We start from the raw sequence: 15,042 nt of genomic DNA, 5'->3' as shown, positions 1-15,042 counted from the left end.
TAATCATTAATTTCATAACTTAGGAATAATATTTTCCTTACCTTCTTTCTTTCTCTGATAATTGTCTTTTCAAGAACTCACTGAGAGTAGTATTTTTATTATCCTGCTTACCTCTTAACCCTGTGAAACCCAGTAGGATCTAGGTGATGTCTCTCCAGCAAATTTTCTTTAGTTTGGCAGGTGCCTTGGGGTTTCAGCTATTATATGGCACAAGCTATGTCATGAAATTAAGAGGCCATTTAATAGTGTGCTCTATTACCAAAGATAGTTTTGCACTATGGACCTTATGTCCTAAGCAGGGAGGACATTTTTTAAGATTTAATGTTAGCCTTAGAGATTTTGTATAGGTTAAGAATTTGAAGCTGTGGTTTTTCATAGTAACTTGAATTGTTGCTATAGGTCTTTTACTTGAATAGAAGATAACCCTGGTTTAATGCTTTGTTGGTTCTATCTTCTAATGCACTGGTTATCAGAGTATCATCTGCTAACCTCTGGGCATTCCTAAGACCATTTCAGGGAATTGTGAGGTTAAAACTATTTCCATTATGGTACTGGGCTGGCTGTTCTCATGATTTCTCAGTCCTCACACAGGAACATTCTAGCATAACCAGTGCACAAGAGTAATCATTCCGTCTTGCTCCTCACTCCTCTTCTTCCTTACATTTCTCTTCTGACTAATGGACTGTCTATACACTTCTATTTCCTCATCTGTAAAATGGGGGTAATAATAGTACTCACCTCAGTGGATTGTTTGGAAGATTCAGTGTTATTAACATATATACTGTGGAAGGTGCTTAGAACAGCACTGGCACATAGTGAATGCTCATAGTACATCTTAATTAATGTTAGCTGTTATTGTTTATATTATAGTTTTACTCTCACTTTAGTTCTAGGCTTAAACTGTCTATGGTTTTTATACATATAATTTTTCAATTTAAATAAATATTTTCTGAGCTAATGAAATATGAGGGCCCAGAGAAGGATTTGTTCTTTTTAGGAAAACAGTTGAATGGTTGAGAAGATAAGTTACTTTAAAAAATGCTAATAGGGGGGCGCCTGGGTGGCTCAGTGGGTTAAAGCCTCTGCCTTCGGCTCAGGTCATGATCCCAGGGTCCTGGGATCGAGCCCCGCTTTGGGCTCTCTGCTCGGCGGGGAGCCTGCTTCCTCCTCTCTCTCTGCTTGCCTCTCTGCCTGCTGGTGATCTCTGTCTGTCAAATAAATAAATAAAATCTTAAAAAAAAAAAAATGCTAATAGGGGTACCTGAGTGGCTCCGTCTCGTGATCTCTGCTCAGGTCTTGATATCAGAGTTGTGAGTTCAAGTACTGTGTTGGGCTTCACACTGGGCATGGGGCCTACTTAAAATAAAAGAAAAGAAAATGACAATAGAATTTAGGTGAGTGAAATGTAAACAATTGGAAAAATTAAAGTCTGATGGCTTTTATACTCAAGATTACTTTCCAAATAATCAGAACTCAAAAATAAGGACTTGGGGGCTTTATAAAATGGTTGGTGAGTTACTGTAATTTATAATGTTTTTAAATTAAAGTATTTAAAACATATTTGAATTTTAGATGATTCTGGGGGGGGCAATTTATTTATTTGACAGACAATGAGAGAAGGAAAGAGCACAAGCAGGGGAAGCTCCCTGCTGAGCGGGAGCTCAGGACTAGATCCCAGGACCCTGAGATCATGACCTGAGCCAAAGGCAGAGGCTTAACCCACTGAGCCTCCCAGGTGCCCCTAGATGATATCTTTTTAAAACCAACTTTTTCAATTAATATATCAACTCTTGTTTCCCATTGCATAGGAAAAGTGGACCTTTATTCTAGTAGAACAGCAGGTCAAAAGGTTAAAAAGATTACTTATAAGGATTGTGTGTGTAATTATGTTTGAAAGACTTAGGTGCAAAAAACAGATGCATGGGAAGTGTAGCAATCATTAGTGTGCTCTAATGGTGGCATTATAACAAAGAGTTATCTAATTTGCCTCACAGATTTGTTGACAGTAGATTATATCGCATGAGTAATTGAATCCTTTCCTTAAGGATTTATAGTAATCAGAGTTCATGTTTGAGGTATTGTCTCAACCCCGGAGCTCTAATCCTGCCCCTTTTGTATTTATAGGGATCGGGTTGTAGCAGTTTTTGTGCAAGGTCCTGCATGGCAGTTCAAAGGATGGCCATGGCTTTTGCCTGATGGATCACCAGTTGACATATTTGCTAAAAGTAAGATTCTCTTTATTTTTACTGCTTATCCAAAATAGAAATGGTCTTGCTTTTATATAAGAGAAAGCCATCTATGGCTATGCATATATGATGTGTATATCAAATGATTCCATTAACATATGCTAATTTTTAAGCACCAGTGAAATATTTTTAAAGTCTTTTTTGAACATTAATATTTTTGGGTGTACTTATATTTAAAAGTGAATTATCTCCCATTCCCTATATTAGGTTACTTAAAAAGCATTAGCATTTTTGCACATCCACACATTTTTATTAAAATTGATGACCAGTTTTAAATGGGTTGACTTTTGCTGAACATGTATAGTGAGAACTTAAAACACCATATGACTTTTACCAGCTTTTTCCATTGTCTGGAATGATTGTAGCATGTTTGACTTTTTCTTTTCATTCAAGTCTAAGTTCAAGTATTTTCTTCTGAGAATCCTTCTCTGACCAACCTGGAAACAGCCATTACTTTCTTCCAGTTACTCTTCAAGCTCTTCTGTTCTCATGATAGTACTTACTGTTGTTTGATATTATCTTATTTATATCTTTATTGTAAGTCTTCCCTGGCTGTAAGGCCAAGTTCCTTGGTGGGAGGAGCCTTTTCTGCCTTGTTTACCCTTGAATTGTTATCACAGAAGAGTGCCTGGCACAGGGGAAGCATTCAGTAGCTATCTGTTAAATGAATGTTTCATGTGGCTTTTATCTATTGGTGTATTGGTATAGTTACGTACACTAAACGTAGATTAATTTAATCTGGTTTTTACAGTAGAGATATTCCAATTATTATTTAATTTGAGTACCCAGTGAAGTTAGTACCATAGTAAAATTGTTTTTTAAAAAGCATTCTCACAAAGCAAGTATGTTTATTAGAAATGACAACTTAAGTTATTATGAATATAGATTGTACTACTGTAAAATCCAGCCTTTTTTTTTTTTAAGCAACTTCAGCGTATTTAGTGGTTACCACCATTCTTCCAAGATGGAAACTCCCCAAGCTTGGAAGTTTTAATCATTTATTCTTTTCTACTTTAATTCATTTTAGAAAGTGATTATAATATAACTAATATTGTGATAGATTTTTATGTTATTCCTGAAACTTGAATAACGCACAGTGTTGATAAATAGAAAGTTAAAGATAGAGAAAATGGGAATTTTAATAAAAGTAAAATGTCCATGAACACGAATATCTTACCTACTTGCTTGCCTTTTTTGAATAGTGTTGTAACAAGAAAAAAAAATAACACTGTTTTAAAGATGTAAATGCTGCCTAACTTTCATTCAGAATGTAATGATATTTAATTGTTTTGTCCAGATTGGTAGTCTTAACGAAATTTAGATGAGACTTTTTTATACAGTTACGAATTACGATTTTCTTCCATAAATTATTCTTTGTTTTCAGTCTTCCTTCCTTGATGAATACTTTGTATTAGCATTTAAAATGAAAGTACTCTTGCCACTTCCCATCTGAAAACCCTTTCTCGTGACCTCAACTCTAGCTCCTCTCTTTCCTTTTATGAAACTTTTGAGTTGTCTATACTAATTTTTTATTCAGTTCATAGTTTGCTGTTTGGCTCTCTTGCTCTTTACTAAACTATTCTCACCAAACTTACCAGGGACCCAAATATTAGATACTTTTGACCTCCTTATTTCTTCTTTTTTAAAATGTTCTTTTCTAGGGATTTGTTACTCTTAGATTCTCCAGCTATTTGTCCTCTGGCTTTCAGCTACCTATTTATGTCTTGTTTCTCTTCTCCTTTATTATAGGTAACTCTCTCAAGGAAGTCTGATAGCTTTCAATTACCATTTATAACCCTCCCCTTATTCTAAGTTAAGTCTCTAGCCTTATATTCTGGGTCTGTTTATCTCACTAATCATGAGATAACTCCTCTGTGAGATTCTGTTGGTACATCACACTCAACCTGTTCCAAAGGAATTGTCTTGTACTCTTCCTCATTCCCAGATTTTCTTTTTCTCAATTAGTTTTCTTTTGTAACTTACGTTAGCCAGAAATTTAGGAATATATTGTCTCTTAGCTCTTAGTTGGTCTCCTTTACTCTGCCTTTTCTAGGTTTTCACCCTTTCCCCCATAACACACATAGAAAATAGTAACATCTATATAACGAGGGGGAAAACGGAAGGTATTTGGGAGCATCTGTATGGTCCCTGATTAAAACAAAACAAAACAAAAACTTCTGTTTTCTTCACACTGCACAATAGAATACAAAATTTTAGAAAAGATAATAAGTATTGATTTGTATAAAATGCTAGTATCCATTGAGTTTTTTTTTTCATGAGTAATCTATTGATGTAATCTATAAGTAATGTATAATTATGTTGTTCCTCTGTTATCTGACATGCCATCATTGTACTACTAAATATTATTCAGGAGCATTGTCTATTTTTTTACTTCCTTGTTTCTGTAAAATCATGTCGATGAGATTCATGCAGTTTGCCAAAAATAAACAATTCTGAATTGTGTGAAGCATTTTGCTTTATTATTCATTGTGCCACCAGATAGATGACTGGCTCCTTATAAAAGAAATTCATTTGTTCTATTTTTTGCTGAGTATTAAAAACTAAAAGTCTTTCTCTGAATAAGAAAGATGTTTTATAGTGATGTCGTAGTGTAAGTTTGCTTGCCACCATTCCTTCATACTAATAAAATATCTTATATGATTAGAGAAACCTTATGCTTTCTCATTTGTGATTTGAACTTTTTGGACTCTCATGTTTCACCTTAAATTTTAAAAGTTGTCTATTCTAGTGGAAAAATACATACTATATAAATTAAATCTATTAAAATTAAGGAGTGGGGGATGGTAGGCTTTTAGAACTTCAGATAAATCATTTTTTTAAAAATATAACTAATATATTTTTAAGAATGATGGGCATCTGGGTGGTTCAGTCAGTTAACGGTCTGCCTTTTTGGCTCAGGTCATTTTCCTGGAGTTCTGGAACTGAGTCCCGCATCGAGCTCCTTCCTAAGCTGGAAGTCTATACTTGTCCCTCTCCCTCCACCTCCTCCCTGGCTTGTGCACTTGTATTCTCTCTCTCAGCTAAATAAATAAAATCTTCAAAAAAAGAATGATATAGGGGCTCATTTGGTTGGTTGACCTTCTAACTCTTGATTTCGGCCCAGTTCATCTCAGGGTCATGAGATTGAGCCCTGCCTCAGGCTCCTCACTCACCTGGGAGTCTGCTTGAGATTTTCTCTCTTCTTCTGCCATGCTACCTCCCATCTCTAAATAAATAGATAGAAAGATGAATATTTTTTGAAGGAATGATTTAAAATATATCCTATTGAGAAAATTAAAGTGAAACATGTAGTGGGGAAAATAGGAAGTATTGAAATGTTGACTTTATTTAATTTAAAATTTTTTAAAATTAAGATTTTTTATACTTGTAAATATTTTGAAAATGGGTTTTCTGAAGCTATAATATATAGCCCTTTTAATGATTCAGTTTAAATCCATTACATTGAATTACATTATATTACATTACATTGAATTAAATTCAAAATGAATAATGTATCTGATGAGGGGACCTTTAATTATATAAAAGCATAATAATTCAGAAGTAATGTTTATATGTTTCTTTTTGTGCGCACAAATGATTCATCTTGGATTTCCATCAAGAATTATACTTTGGGGGTACCTGAATGGTTCAGTTGGTTAAGCATCTATCTGCCTTCAGCTCAGGTCATGATTCCAGGGTCCTGAGATCAAGCCCTGCATTGAGCTGTCTGCTCAGCAGGGAGTCTGCTTCTCCTTCTCCCTCTGCCTGTCGTTATGCCTACTTGTGAGCTCTCTCACTCTCTGTCAAATAAGTAAAATTTTTTCTTTTTTTTTTTTTTAAATAAAATCTTAAACAAGCAAAAAAGAATTTGATTCATTGTTAACATCGAAAGCTAGTAGGCCAACAAGCAGTGTGGAACAAATAATCCATAAAGTAGCTATCAAAAAAATTGTAACAAAGTCTATCATTTTTATCTTTAGAGACCTCTAATGTTAGATGTTGATGATAGTAACAATTATATCTTACATGTTAGAAAAAAGGTAAATTGAAAGGAAAGCTAAACTTCTTACATGTGTATGTGTAAAACAAAAACTTCACTGCTGGTAAACTGATTGCACAGTAACCTAGCCAGGATAATTCAACTGGATGATCAGGGAGAGAGAAGGATTGAAAGTAATACTTTATGGTCCATTTGTTAACCCTTCTGCAATATACACTACTTGGGAGGTTTTGACCTAAAGTCTTTTGTTTGCCCAACACCCAGAATTAACTATTAAAAATGAAAACCAAATAATTTCACCTTCTAACTGTAAACTTTCTGGTGGCTTACTATTATATATGGAATAAATTCATATTTTTTAACCATAGCCAAATTCTACGTATAGGACATTGCCTGCAAAAGAGGTTATACTTGTTTATAGAGTAGGCCAAGCTTGCTTTCATTTTAGAATCTCTTTACCAGCTGTTCTGTAAGCCTGAAATACTCTTACGGGCCTTTGCTAGACTCACTCTTTATATCCTTTAATTATCTACTTCTAGGTAACGTTCTCACAAGGCTTTCCAAATTTTTCTTTTTCCCTTTTCATCATTTCTTATCAAGTTCCATTAGTTCTTATTCCTTAATTATTTCTTGAATCTTTTTCTTGCCAGACATATATCTTCTCCCAAGTTGAGCAAATGTCTTCTTTAGATTACTAAATTATATCAGTAGTTGCTGCTAAACACTTGGAAGTGATTCTCCCTATCTCTCAGATAAAAGTCCATGCCCCTTAATATGACCTACATAGCCAAAATTGTTCTGAATCTGTGGTCTTACCTTTTACATACATTACTTTGTATGATGCAGTTCCGTTAAATTTCTTTAGTTCCTAACTGAAACCATTTTCTCTGTGAGCATGTTCTTGGCTACCTGGGTCACTTTTGTTATGTGTTTGCCTAATCTTACTCAACCTATAGATCTTAGATTAGAGATCATTACCTATGTAAGCCTTCTCTGAATTCCATGGTCTGGGCAAGGTACTCTTTAATTTTCTGTGATATTCTACAACTTTATCATACTGTATTTGAATAGGTGCTGCTGCTGCTTCTTAACTTTCATCAGACCATATGCATTTTATCCTGCCATATTCCTCATTTCAGTCCCAGTGGCTGGCATGTATAAACCTTCAATAGATAGCTGTTGAATTGACTGTTTTTGAGGTTGTCACAGTGCTTATTAGCATCTGTTTCAAAGATCACTTTGGTTATAATGTAGCTTCATTTGGTTGAAGAAAGTTTGATTTTTTTAAAGTTTTTTGTTTTGTTTAGTTTTTTGGTTAATGTCTATATTGGCTATTTTTATTCTTTTGTAAAATATTTTTATAATTTTGATTGCAGTTTGAATAAAAAATATTATTTCCCCCCATATAGTTAAAGCCTTCCATCTCAAATATGATGAAGTTCGTCTAGATCCAAACGTTCAGAAATGGGATGTAACAGTATTAGAACTCAGCTATCACAAACGTCATTTGGATAGACCAGTTTTCTTACGGTTCTGGGAAACATTGGATAGGTAATTCTGATCCTAAAATGCACTTACTTCTGCTTTATTTTAGTAATTTTCCTTTCTCCTCAGTTAGATTTTAAGTTCATTAAAGTATGTGAACATATCCCTCAATTCCCCCTTTCGAACATTGTCTGATTTGATGCCGATCTCCAGTAGATAATAAACAAATATCTTTGTTATATTGATTTTAGAAACAGATGGAGAAAGGGTATATACCTGGATAGAAAGAACAGTAGACTCTGAGTCAGAAGACCTAGATTTTAGTTCTGATTTTGTGATCTGGCTCTAATGAACTGTGACCTTTCTGAACCTTGTTTTCTGTCTGTCCAAGGGGCTTAGATTAAGTGATCCCTATAGTTTTGTTTTTGTTTTTGTTTTGCATCAAAAGGTCACTGGCTGGATTTGTTATGGGAAGCTTGTGAAAGGAATTCAGTTTAGAATTTATTTTAATTACTATTATACATAGAATTCTTAAAACTCTTTTACAGAAACACCAGTTTTACAATCGGAAAATTTAAGAATAGCATATGATCACAATACCATTGAATTTATTCTCATTGAGGTGCTCTTTAAAATCTTCCTCTTTCTTGGTATAAGTCTCTTGACGAATATTAAGGGTTTTCCAAAGTCAGAGATGACTGAGGTAACCCAGTGATTATAATTGATAATATATTAAAGAGGAACACTTGTTATTCTAGCTAGAAGCTCTGAGATTATAGAATTTAATGAGAGGAATGTTTTTTCTGGCTTCAGAAGTTCTTATTCTGTATTTCCAAAGTGTAGTATCAGGTTTCCAGTTTTTTAGAAAACAAAACATCCTGTTCACTTTTGAATTTTAAGTTTAAAAAAATGTTAACTTATTTTTACATGTAATATTCTAAAAATTCTACCATTCTTATAATCATTATAACCTATTATAATATTATTTTTCAGGTACATGGTAAAGCATAAATCCCACTTGAGATTCTGAATTTTACTTGGTTTCTCTTTTTCTGGAGATCTGGATTAAGAAGCATGGATATACCTTGACCTAAAGACTGAGACTCAAGCTTTATGAATTTATCAAGAATTTACGAATGAAGAAGGTCACAGATCGATCTTTTTATAAGACCTTATTTGATGCTTTATGCTTCAAGGGGATGATGCTTGTCATCCATATAAGCAAACTTTTTGGCTTACAACTATTTTTTTAATATTAGCCTTCTAGTCTGTAATGGAAATTGTATATTTTGATAGAAGTTTTTTCTCCATTGGTTAAATTAGCATTACTTAAAATTTGTTTCTTTAGAAAATAAATACAGGTTATAAAATGTGTGTATATTTAGAGGTTATAAGGCTCTCTAGGCCATCTTGCTTCTGATTTTTCATTGCTCTATAATTCCTTTTACTGGAAATACTGTGTTATGAATGGTATTAAATTTTAGTCTCTGAAACTTTGAAAACTAGCAAAGGGATGTGACTATTTTGAATGAATCAGAATGTCAACTGTATGTATACTATACCTATACTTATTCTTTATTTAAAAAAGAATAATGAAAAATCAAGAACAATTCTTCAGCTGGTTGAACTGTTCAGCCTTTTCAAGACTTCTTCACTTTTAAAATGAATACGTTTAATGAATGTACATTCTTCTCACTGACTTTGGTGATTTTAAAACTTAGAATGATATATTTCTATCTGTGCTATCTTTCCACTTGAAAAATCTCAAAACACAGATTAAAACCTGATAGGCTATAGTACTTTTTATTTTGGAAGACAGAGTATGTTTGGGGGAAGGAAATGTATTAGTTCTACTGCAATGTAACTTTAACCTTCTTATCTTTTCTCATAAGTTCACCTTTGATTCTTACTTTATATGTATGACATAGGATTTTGAGTCTTCTATTTCTAGGCATGTTGATCTTGGAGTTCTTATCTTCCATTATCCCTAAATATTGATAAACTCCCCCAGACACCAAAGAACACATTTGCTTAATTGTCTGAACAGAAACAAGATAAAAACACTGGTATTTTTATGTGTGTGTTCAATATCGTATAAAATATAAAACCTATATTTTAACTTAGTAAAATATTTTACTACTTCTCTACTTTAGAGTATTGCATCCAAGATACAAATGAATGAGCATTTTCCTTGAGTCTTGATTTCACTGTTTATTACCTAAAATCAACTGGGAACCTCTACTCCCTTAAAGAGTTTTTGCCATTAGAATCCTTGCTGATCATTCATCTTGTGTCATTTTTTTCCTCCATCTCCCCCCCACCCCCCCGCCCAGTGATCTCTCTTAGTTGTGTGTATGTGTGTATATATATATATATATATGACAGAATATATATATATATTTTTGGTAAACATTTAGCTCCTTCTTATGTTATGCTGACATTACCTAGCCTCGTTTTGAAATTTAATGCTATCATATAAATGAGAAGCACTTATTATTTATTTTTAAAGTAGTCACCAAAGTCCGTACCAATAGTAAATAGAAAAAGTATTTATTCATGTGGAATAAATGGTTCTTAAGAAAAGCAGTCAGCATTTTAAATTATTAGATTATAGCATATTTATAAGGTTTGAACAGATTCTACCCCCTTCCTTCCTTTCTTTGCATCCTCTCTTCAAAACAAAAGAGAACTCAAATTTGTTCACTTTAGAATTTCTCAGCATATAAACTGTTTTCAAAATAAATTATGTATTGTATAAACTTTCTCCATGATGAAATCGTCGAGGACTAGAATCTGTGATATTTTAATGTAAGAGTACTTAAGACTACTACAAGTGGACAAGAACTACCTTTCTATAAAGATTTTTAGTATTTATACTTATGTCATATATGAAACTTACTTGATACAGAGTGTGGTTAAAATTGGGAACATCTACTTTGAACAGGGTTTATTTTTCTATCTTGAATTTGCCTTATGTATATTCAAAGGCTTCTGGAAATACTATAAAGAAACATTAGGGAAAGTACAAATATGCTATGCTATTATGTATTTTAAAATCAGACTCTTAGTATGTGCTGATTTTCTTTTTCTTTTTTTTTTTTCAGTAGTTCAGTCCCTTATTTAGGTCCATGTAATTGATTTAATAGCCATTAATTCCAAAAACAATTTTTTTTCAGCCAATCATTATCTCCTGATTCCTGAGTCCTACAGCAGCACCTATAACTGTGCCTTGCACATAGTAGGCATTCAGTAAATAATTTATATGCATGAATTAATGACCTTTTCCATGTAACTGATTTATTACAAAAAGTACTTTGACTAGATGTTGGAATTTGAAGGTATGGAATTACAGGGAATGAAGAGATACACACAGATATTTTCATGGAAATGAGGTATGCATTAGTAAACCTGACATATCCATAAGTTACTGTTAACTGGAGACACCCTGGTCTTGTCCCCCAGTAAAAGAAAATTTCATTTCTTTATTCATAGGATCCTCTTCTGAGTCAGATAACATTAAGAAGCTTCTAGGTTTCAGTCAGTAACTCTCAACCCTGACAAACCATTAGAATCATTTGGGGGACTATTTAAATACACTATTGCCTGATTCCTGATTCTGATTTAATCTGGGCTGAGACCTGATCATCAGTATTTTCAAGAAGTTCTCAAGGTAATTTCATGTTCAGAAAGGATTGAGAATCACTGATTTAGTTTGTTACTAAAAACAATACCAGTATTAAAATGTGCTTCCTCTTCACCTCTCCTCTCTTTTTTTTTTCCTTTCCTGCTTTTTTTTCTTTTGATGACCAACCTTTACACTAGACCATCCCCCTTATTGGGTACTGGCCTAAAGTTCCACATGACAAATTCAAGTCTTATTTATTTAATATAGGAGTATTTTGCTGTTTTATATTTAAACAATGTTTAATATATTTCATTATAAACTAGTATTACAGTTTATGATTTGTTTCCCATATGTCCATATCTTTTACTAACTTTTTAAAAATATCAGCATAACAACAATCCATACAGAAATAACTAGTTCATAATGAGGAAAATTTCATAGTTAATTTTTAAGGTAGAAGACAGTAAAGTATTAATTTCTTATCTGCCATGCAGAATTAGAGTTTGCTTATGAAAGGAAAGGGGCATACTTTTAAATTGGTCTGCACAGAAAAGTAAAAGTAAATTATTCATTTAAATGAAATTCATTATCAAACATTGAAGGAAATTTTTTCCTAAATAAAAATTTTTGTGACTCCTAACAAAATTAAAGTGATACATTCTTTTTTGGAGGGTGGGGAGGGGGTATTTAGTTGCCATATTTCTTACAATTCCATTTTATTGATAATAACAATAGAAATGATGATACGATATACATATGTGGCCAGAAATAAAGTGCCACTTTGTCAGATAATGATTATCTGAGTCTTAGTTGTTGAACTAATTAGTTTATGAAACTTTTGAGACCAGTGCTTTTTATAAATATTGGAAAAGCTAATCAAAATTAAAACATGAAAAATAAATTTAATTACATGAGCCTTAGTATTACTTGACTGAATTTTTATTCACTTGGATTTGATATGCAACTGGTTACCCTAACCAAAGTAAATTAACTTTATAAAAGGACAAATGACTGAATTTGACTTAAATTAGAATTGGATTAGGAATTTGAACTGCCATGTCCTATATATCCTGGCTTCTCCATTGCCACATTTGGCTGTTTAGTGGTGCCATCATGGTTTCTATATTAATATGTTGGAAATATAATTAGGGAAAAGTTGAAAATGTATAATAGGTGTATAAAGAATTATATTTAGTAAATGCATAATAGGCAATAATACATTCAGGCCATTGATCTGTTTGGGCTTATATGTATTATTTTAGGTAGTGTTTATTAGAGTATCTTGGGAGTTATAAATGTATGCCATTTAAATGAGTAAAGGTAATGAAATTTTATTGCCAAAATTCAAAAAGTGGGGTGATACTATGTCACATTTAAGTGAATGATGTACTGAGAATTTTGTTTGCTACTGAATTCCCTTTCTATCCAGTTTAAGTTGACTAAAATTTACTTAACCTCCAAGTTTGATTATAGTGGTTTATATATAATGTAGTTCATTTACATGGTGTAGGCATTATAAATGATTGTTTAGCCACCAATTTGTATTATTTCTCAAGCACAGTGTTTCTTGAATGGAGCTTTAATTTGGGCCATGTGACCTGATAAAATGTTCTAGTCATTCTTATGCCATTTCAGTCAATTTTTAAATTTCAAGTTTAATTGTAAATAAAACATTTTATAAGACTTTACTTCAGCAGTCTTGGGGACGTTCCCACTCCCAGTTCTACTCGGCTTTTTGTCCCTCCAACCAAAAAATCACATCCAACCAAGAACACAGAAACTGTATTTTGGGGTAGGATATGGATGACGACTGTCTTTCCATGAAAGGATTATGAGATTTTTCAGGCATAGTATTTCTCTGTTTTGAAAATAAATGCAGTGTGAGTTTTCACTTTGAAAACTAGTGAGTTAAGTACATTTATAGTTTTTTGTTAATGCGTTAAATAATGTAGGGAATCATAGTTCTTCCTAAAAGTAACAAGCCACATGCTCTGTTGAACTTGGTTTGCTTATGGTCCAATTTACTATGTCCTTTATTGTTTTAATAGAATTAAGAATGTATCTGGTAAATTACATTGTTTTTACAGTTTGAGTACTCTGATTTTAACATTTTATAGTTTGAAAACAAACTGTACTCTGCATATAATCAGATCTTTAACAGCATCAACATATTGGTTGTGCCAGTGATAACGTCTGACTCTTTTGCAACAAAATTTCTTTAATGAAGAGTTTAATGGGCCCTATTCAAACTTAATTTCCATTCAGTTCATAAGTGCCCACTTAATATGTGTTTTATCTTGCTCTTCTATTCATTTGATCATTGGCTCTTAGTCAAATGAGCAGTCACATAACTAAAATAGATACAGCATGAGTTGTAAATGCTGTTGGATTTTTTTTAAGACTCAAAGGTGCTAGTATATGTATAACAGCACATTGCCAAATAAGCTTTTTTCTCCTCATTTTCTAAAACACTTCCCATTTTTATTTAATCATGTAATGATCAGGTATTTATGGTAGCTTGGAAGACTTCCTCTTAATTTTCTTCAGTGACCATAAAAAAACATAAAAATAGCTCTGGAGAAGCCTGTGTTGAGTCTGTCATAATTATTTGTAGATACTTTATCCCAGAATTATAGTTCATAATTCATCATCCAAAAAATGTTGATTTATATTACATAACTAATGTAAATAGGAATCAGTATAAGAAAGAAGAAATTAGAGATTTGATTAATCACACTTGAATATTTTTTTGGACTGTACTTCATTTACCAAAAATTTCCAAATGGAAACACATTGGGTGGTTATACAACATTCACTGTGATAAAATGTGGTAATTTACACTCACAGAAGAACTACATTCATGGAGTTTACCATATTAAAAGTGTAAATATGGTAATGGTATCAATTTCTCTTTAAAATTATTAAATAATATAAATATGTTTTTCTTTAAAATGAAATAGTTTGAAATTTTATCAAGTTGGTGTGTGTAATGGTTGGGGAAGATCAAATGAGCTTGCTCTTGGCTTATTCAATTATTTTACCCCAGTTGGGCATCACTAAAGTTTATGGTCATTTTGACTGTAAGACAGTTTTAAAGTATTATATTCTTATTTATGTGTTTATTTCATAATACACCACTGAGTACAAAAAAGGAAGTTTAAGGGTTACTGATGATGAAACAAACTGGGGGGCATTCATGGTAGTTGATGTAGGAATTGGAGGAGAAAGAAGAAATTATAATGGCACTCTAACTCATTATGAAACATTGTAGTAGGATTTAGGCAGTGATGTATTTTTTGGGGGTTTAGACATAAACGTAAGTGAAGCTAGGCAAACCTGTGGTATGATTTTTCTCCAGCAGCATGTAGTGGCTTGGTTGCAGATATAGAAAAAGCAAATAGATTTTCAACTTTTGATGGAAGTAGAAGCAAGCCAGGGAGGTGAAGTTAAGTAACAAGTGATGATTATAGTACCAGAACATGGAATCTCAGCTCTTCAAGGAATAAACAATATAAATGAGGTCATGGAGTGTATGAAAGTGGGGCTGACTCATGAACCGAAAACTTCAGTGAAATGAAGCTAAAAGTAAGTCTGAAAGAGAAAGGAGGGTGGGAATATGAGATCAAGAGTTCAGAGGTGATATGATATTCATAAGGAAAAGTCAAGACCTTGGAAGTGACTGAGGA

At 32.7% G+C, this 15,042-nt stretch overlaps 1 protein-coding gene across 2 annotated transcripts in view; it reads left to right on the top strand.

Annotated features, from left to right (window-relative positions):
- CDC73 (cell division cycle 73) overlaps window positions 1-13,044 on the top strand; it is a 114,476-nt gene extending 101,432 nt beyond the window's left edge. The window contains exons 15-17 of one of the 2 annotated variants that reach the window (XM_059413309.1): window positions 2,125-2,225; window positions 7,656-7,797; window positions 8,725-13,044. In XM_059413309.1, coding sequence (XP_059269292.1) covers window positions 2,125-2,225; window positions 7,656-7,797; window positions 8,725-8,761 — 280 coding nt within the window. In that variant the 3' untranslated portion in view covers window positions 8,762-13,044. The remainder of the gene's footprint in view (window positions 1-2,124; window positions 2,226-7,655; window positions 7,798-8,724) is intronic. The other variant, XM_059413310.1, reaches the window with a different exon arrangement.
- The last annotated feature ends 1,998 nt before the right edge of the window (window positions 13,045-15,042 follow it).

Source organism: Mustela nigripes, chromosome 10, assembly GCF_022355385.1.
Source record: "Mustela nigripes isolate SB6536 chromosome 10, MUSNIG.SB6536, whole genome shotgun sequence".
Lineage (NCBI taxonomy): Eukaryota > Metazoa > Chordata > Mammalia > Carnivora > Mustelidae > Mustela > Mustela nigripes.
This window is presented reverse-complemented; position numbering and strand designations above follow the sequence as displayed.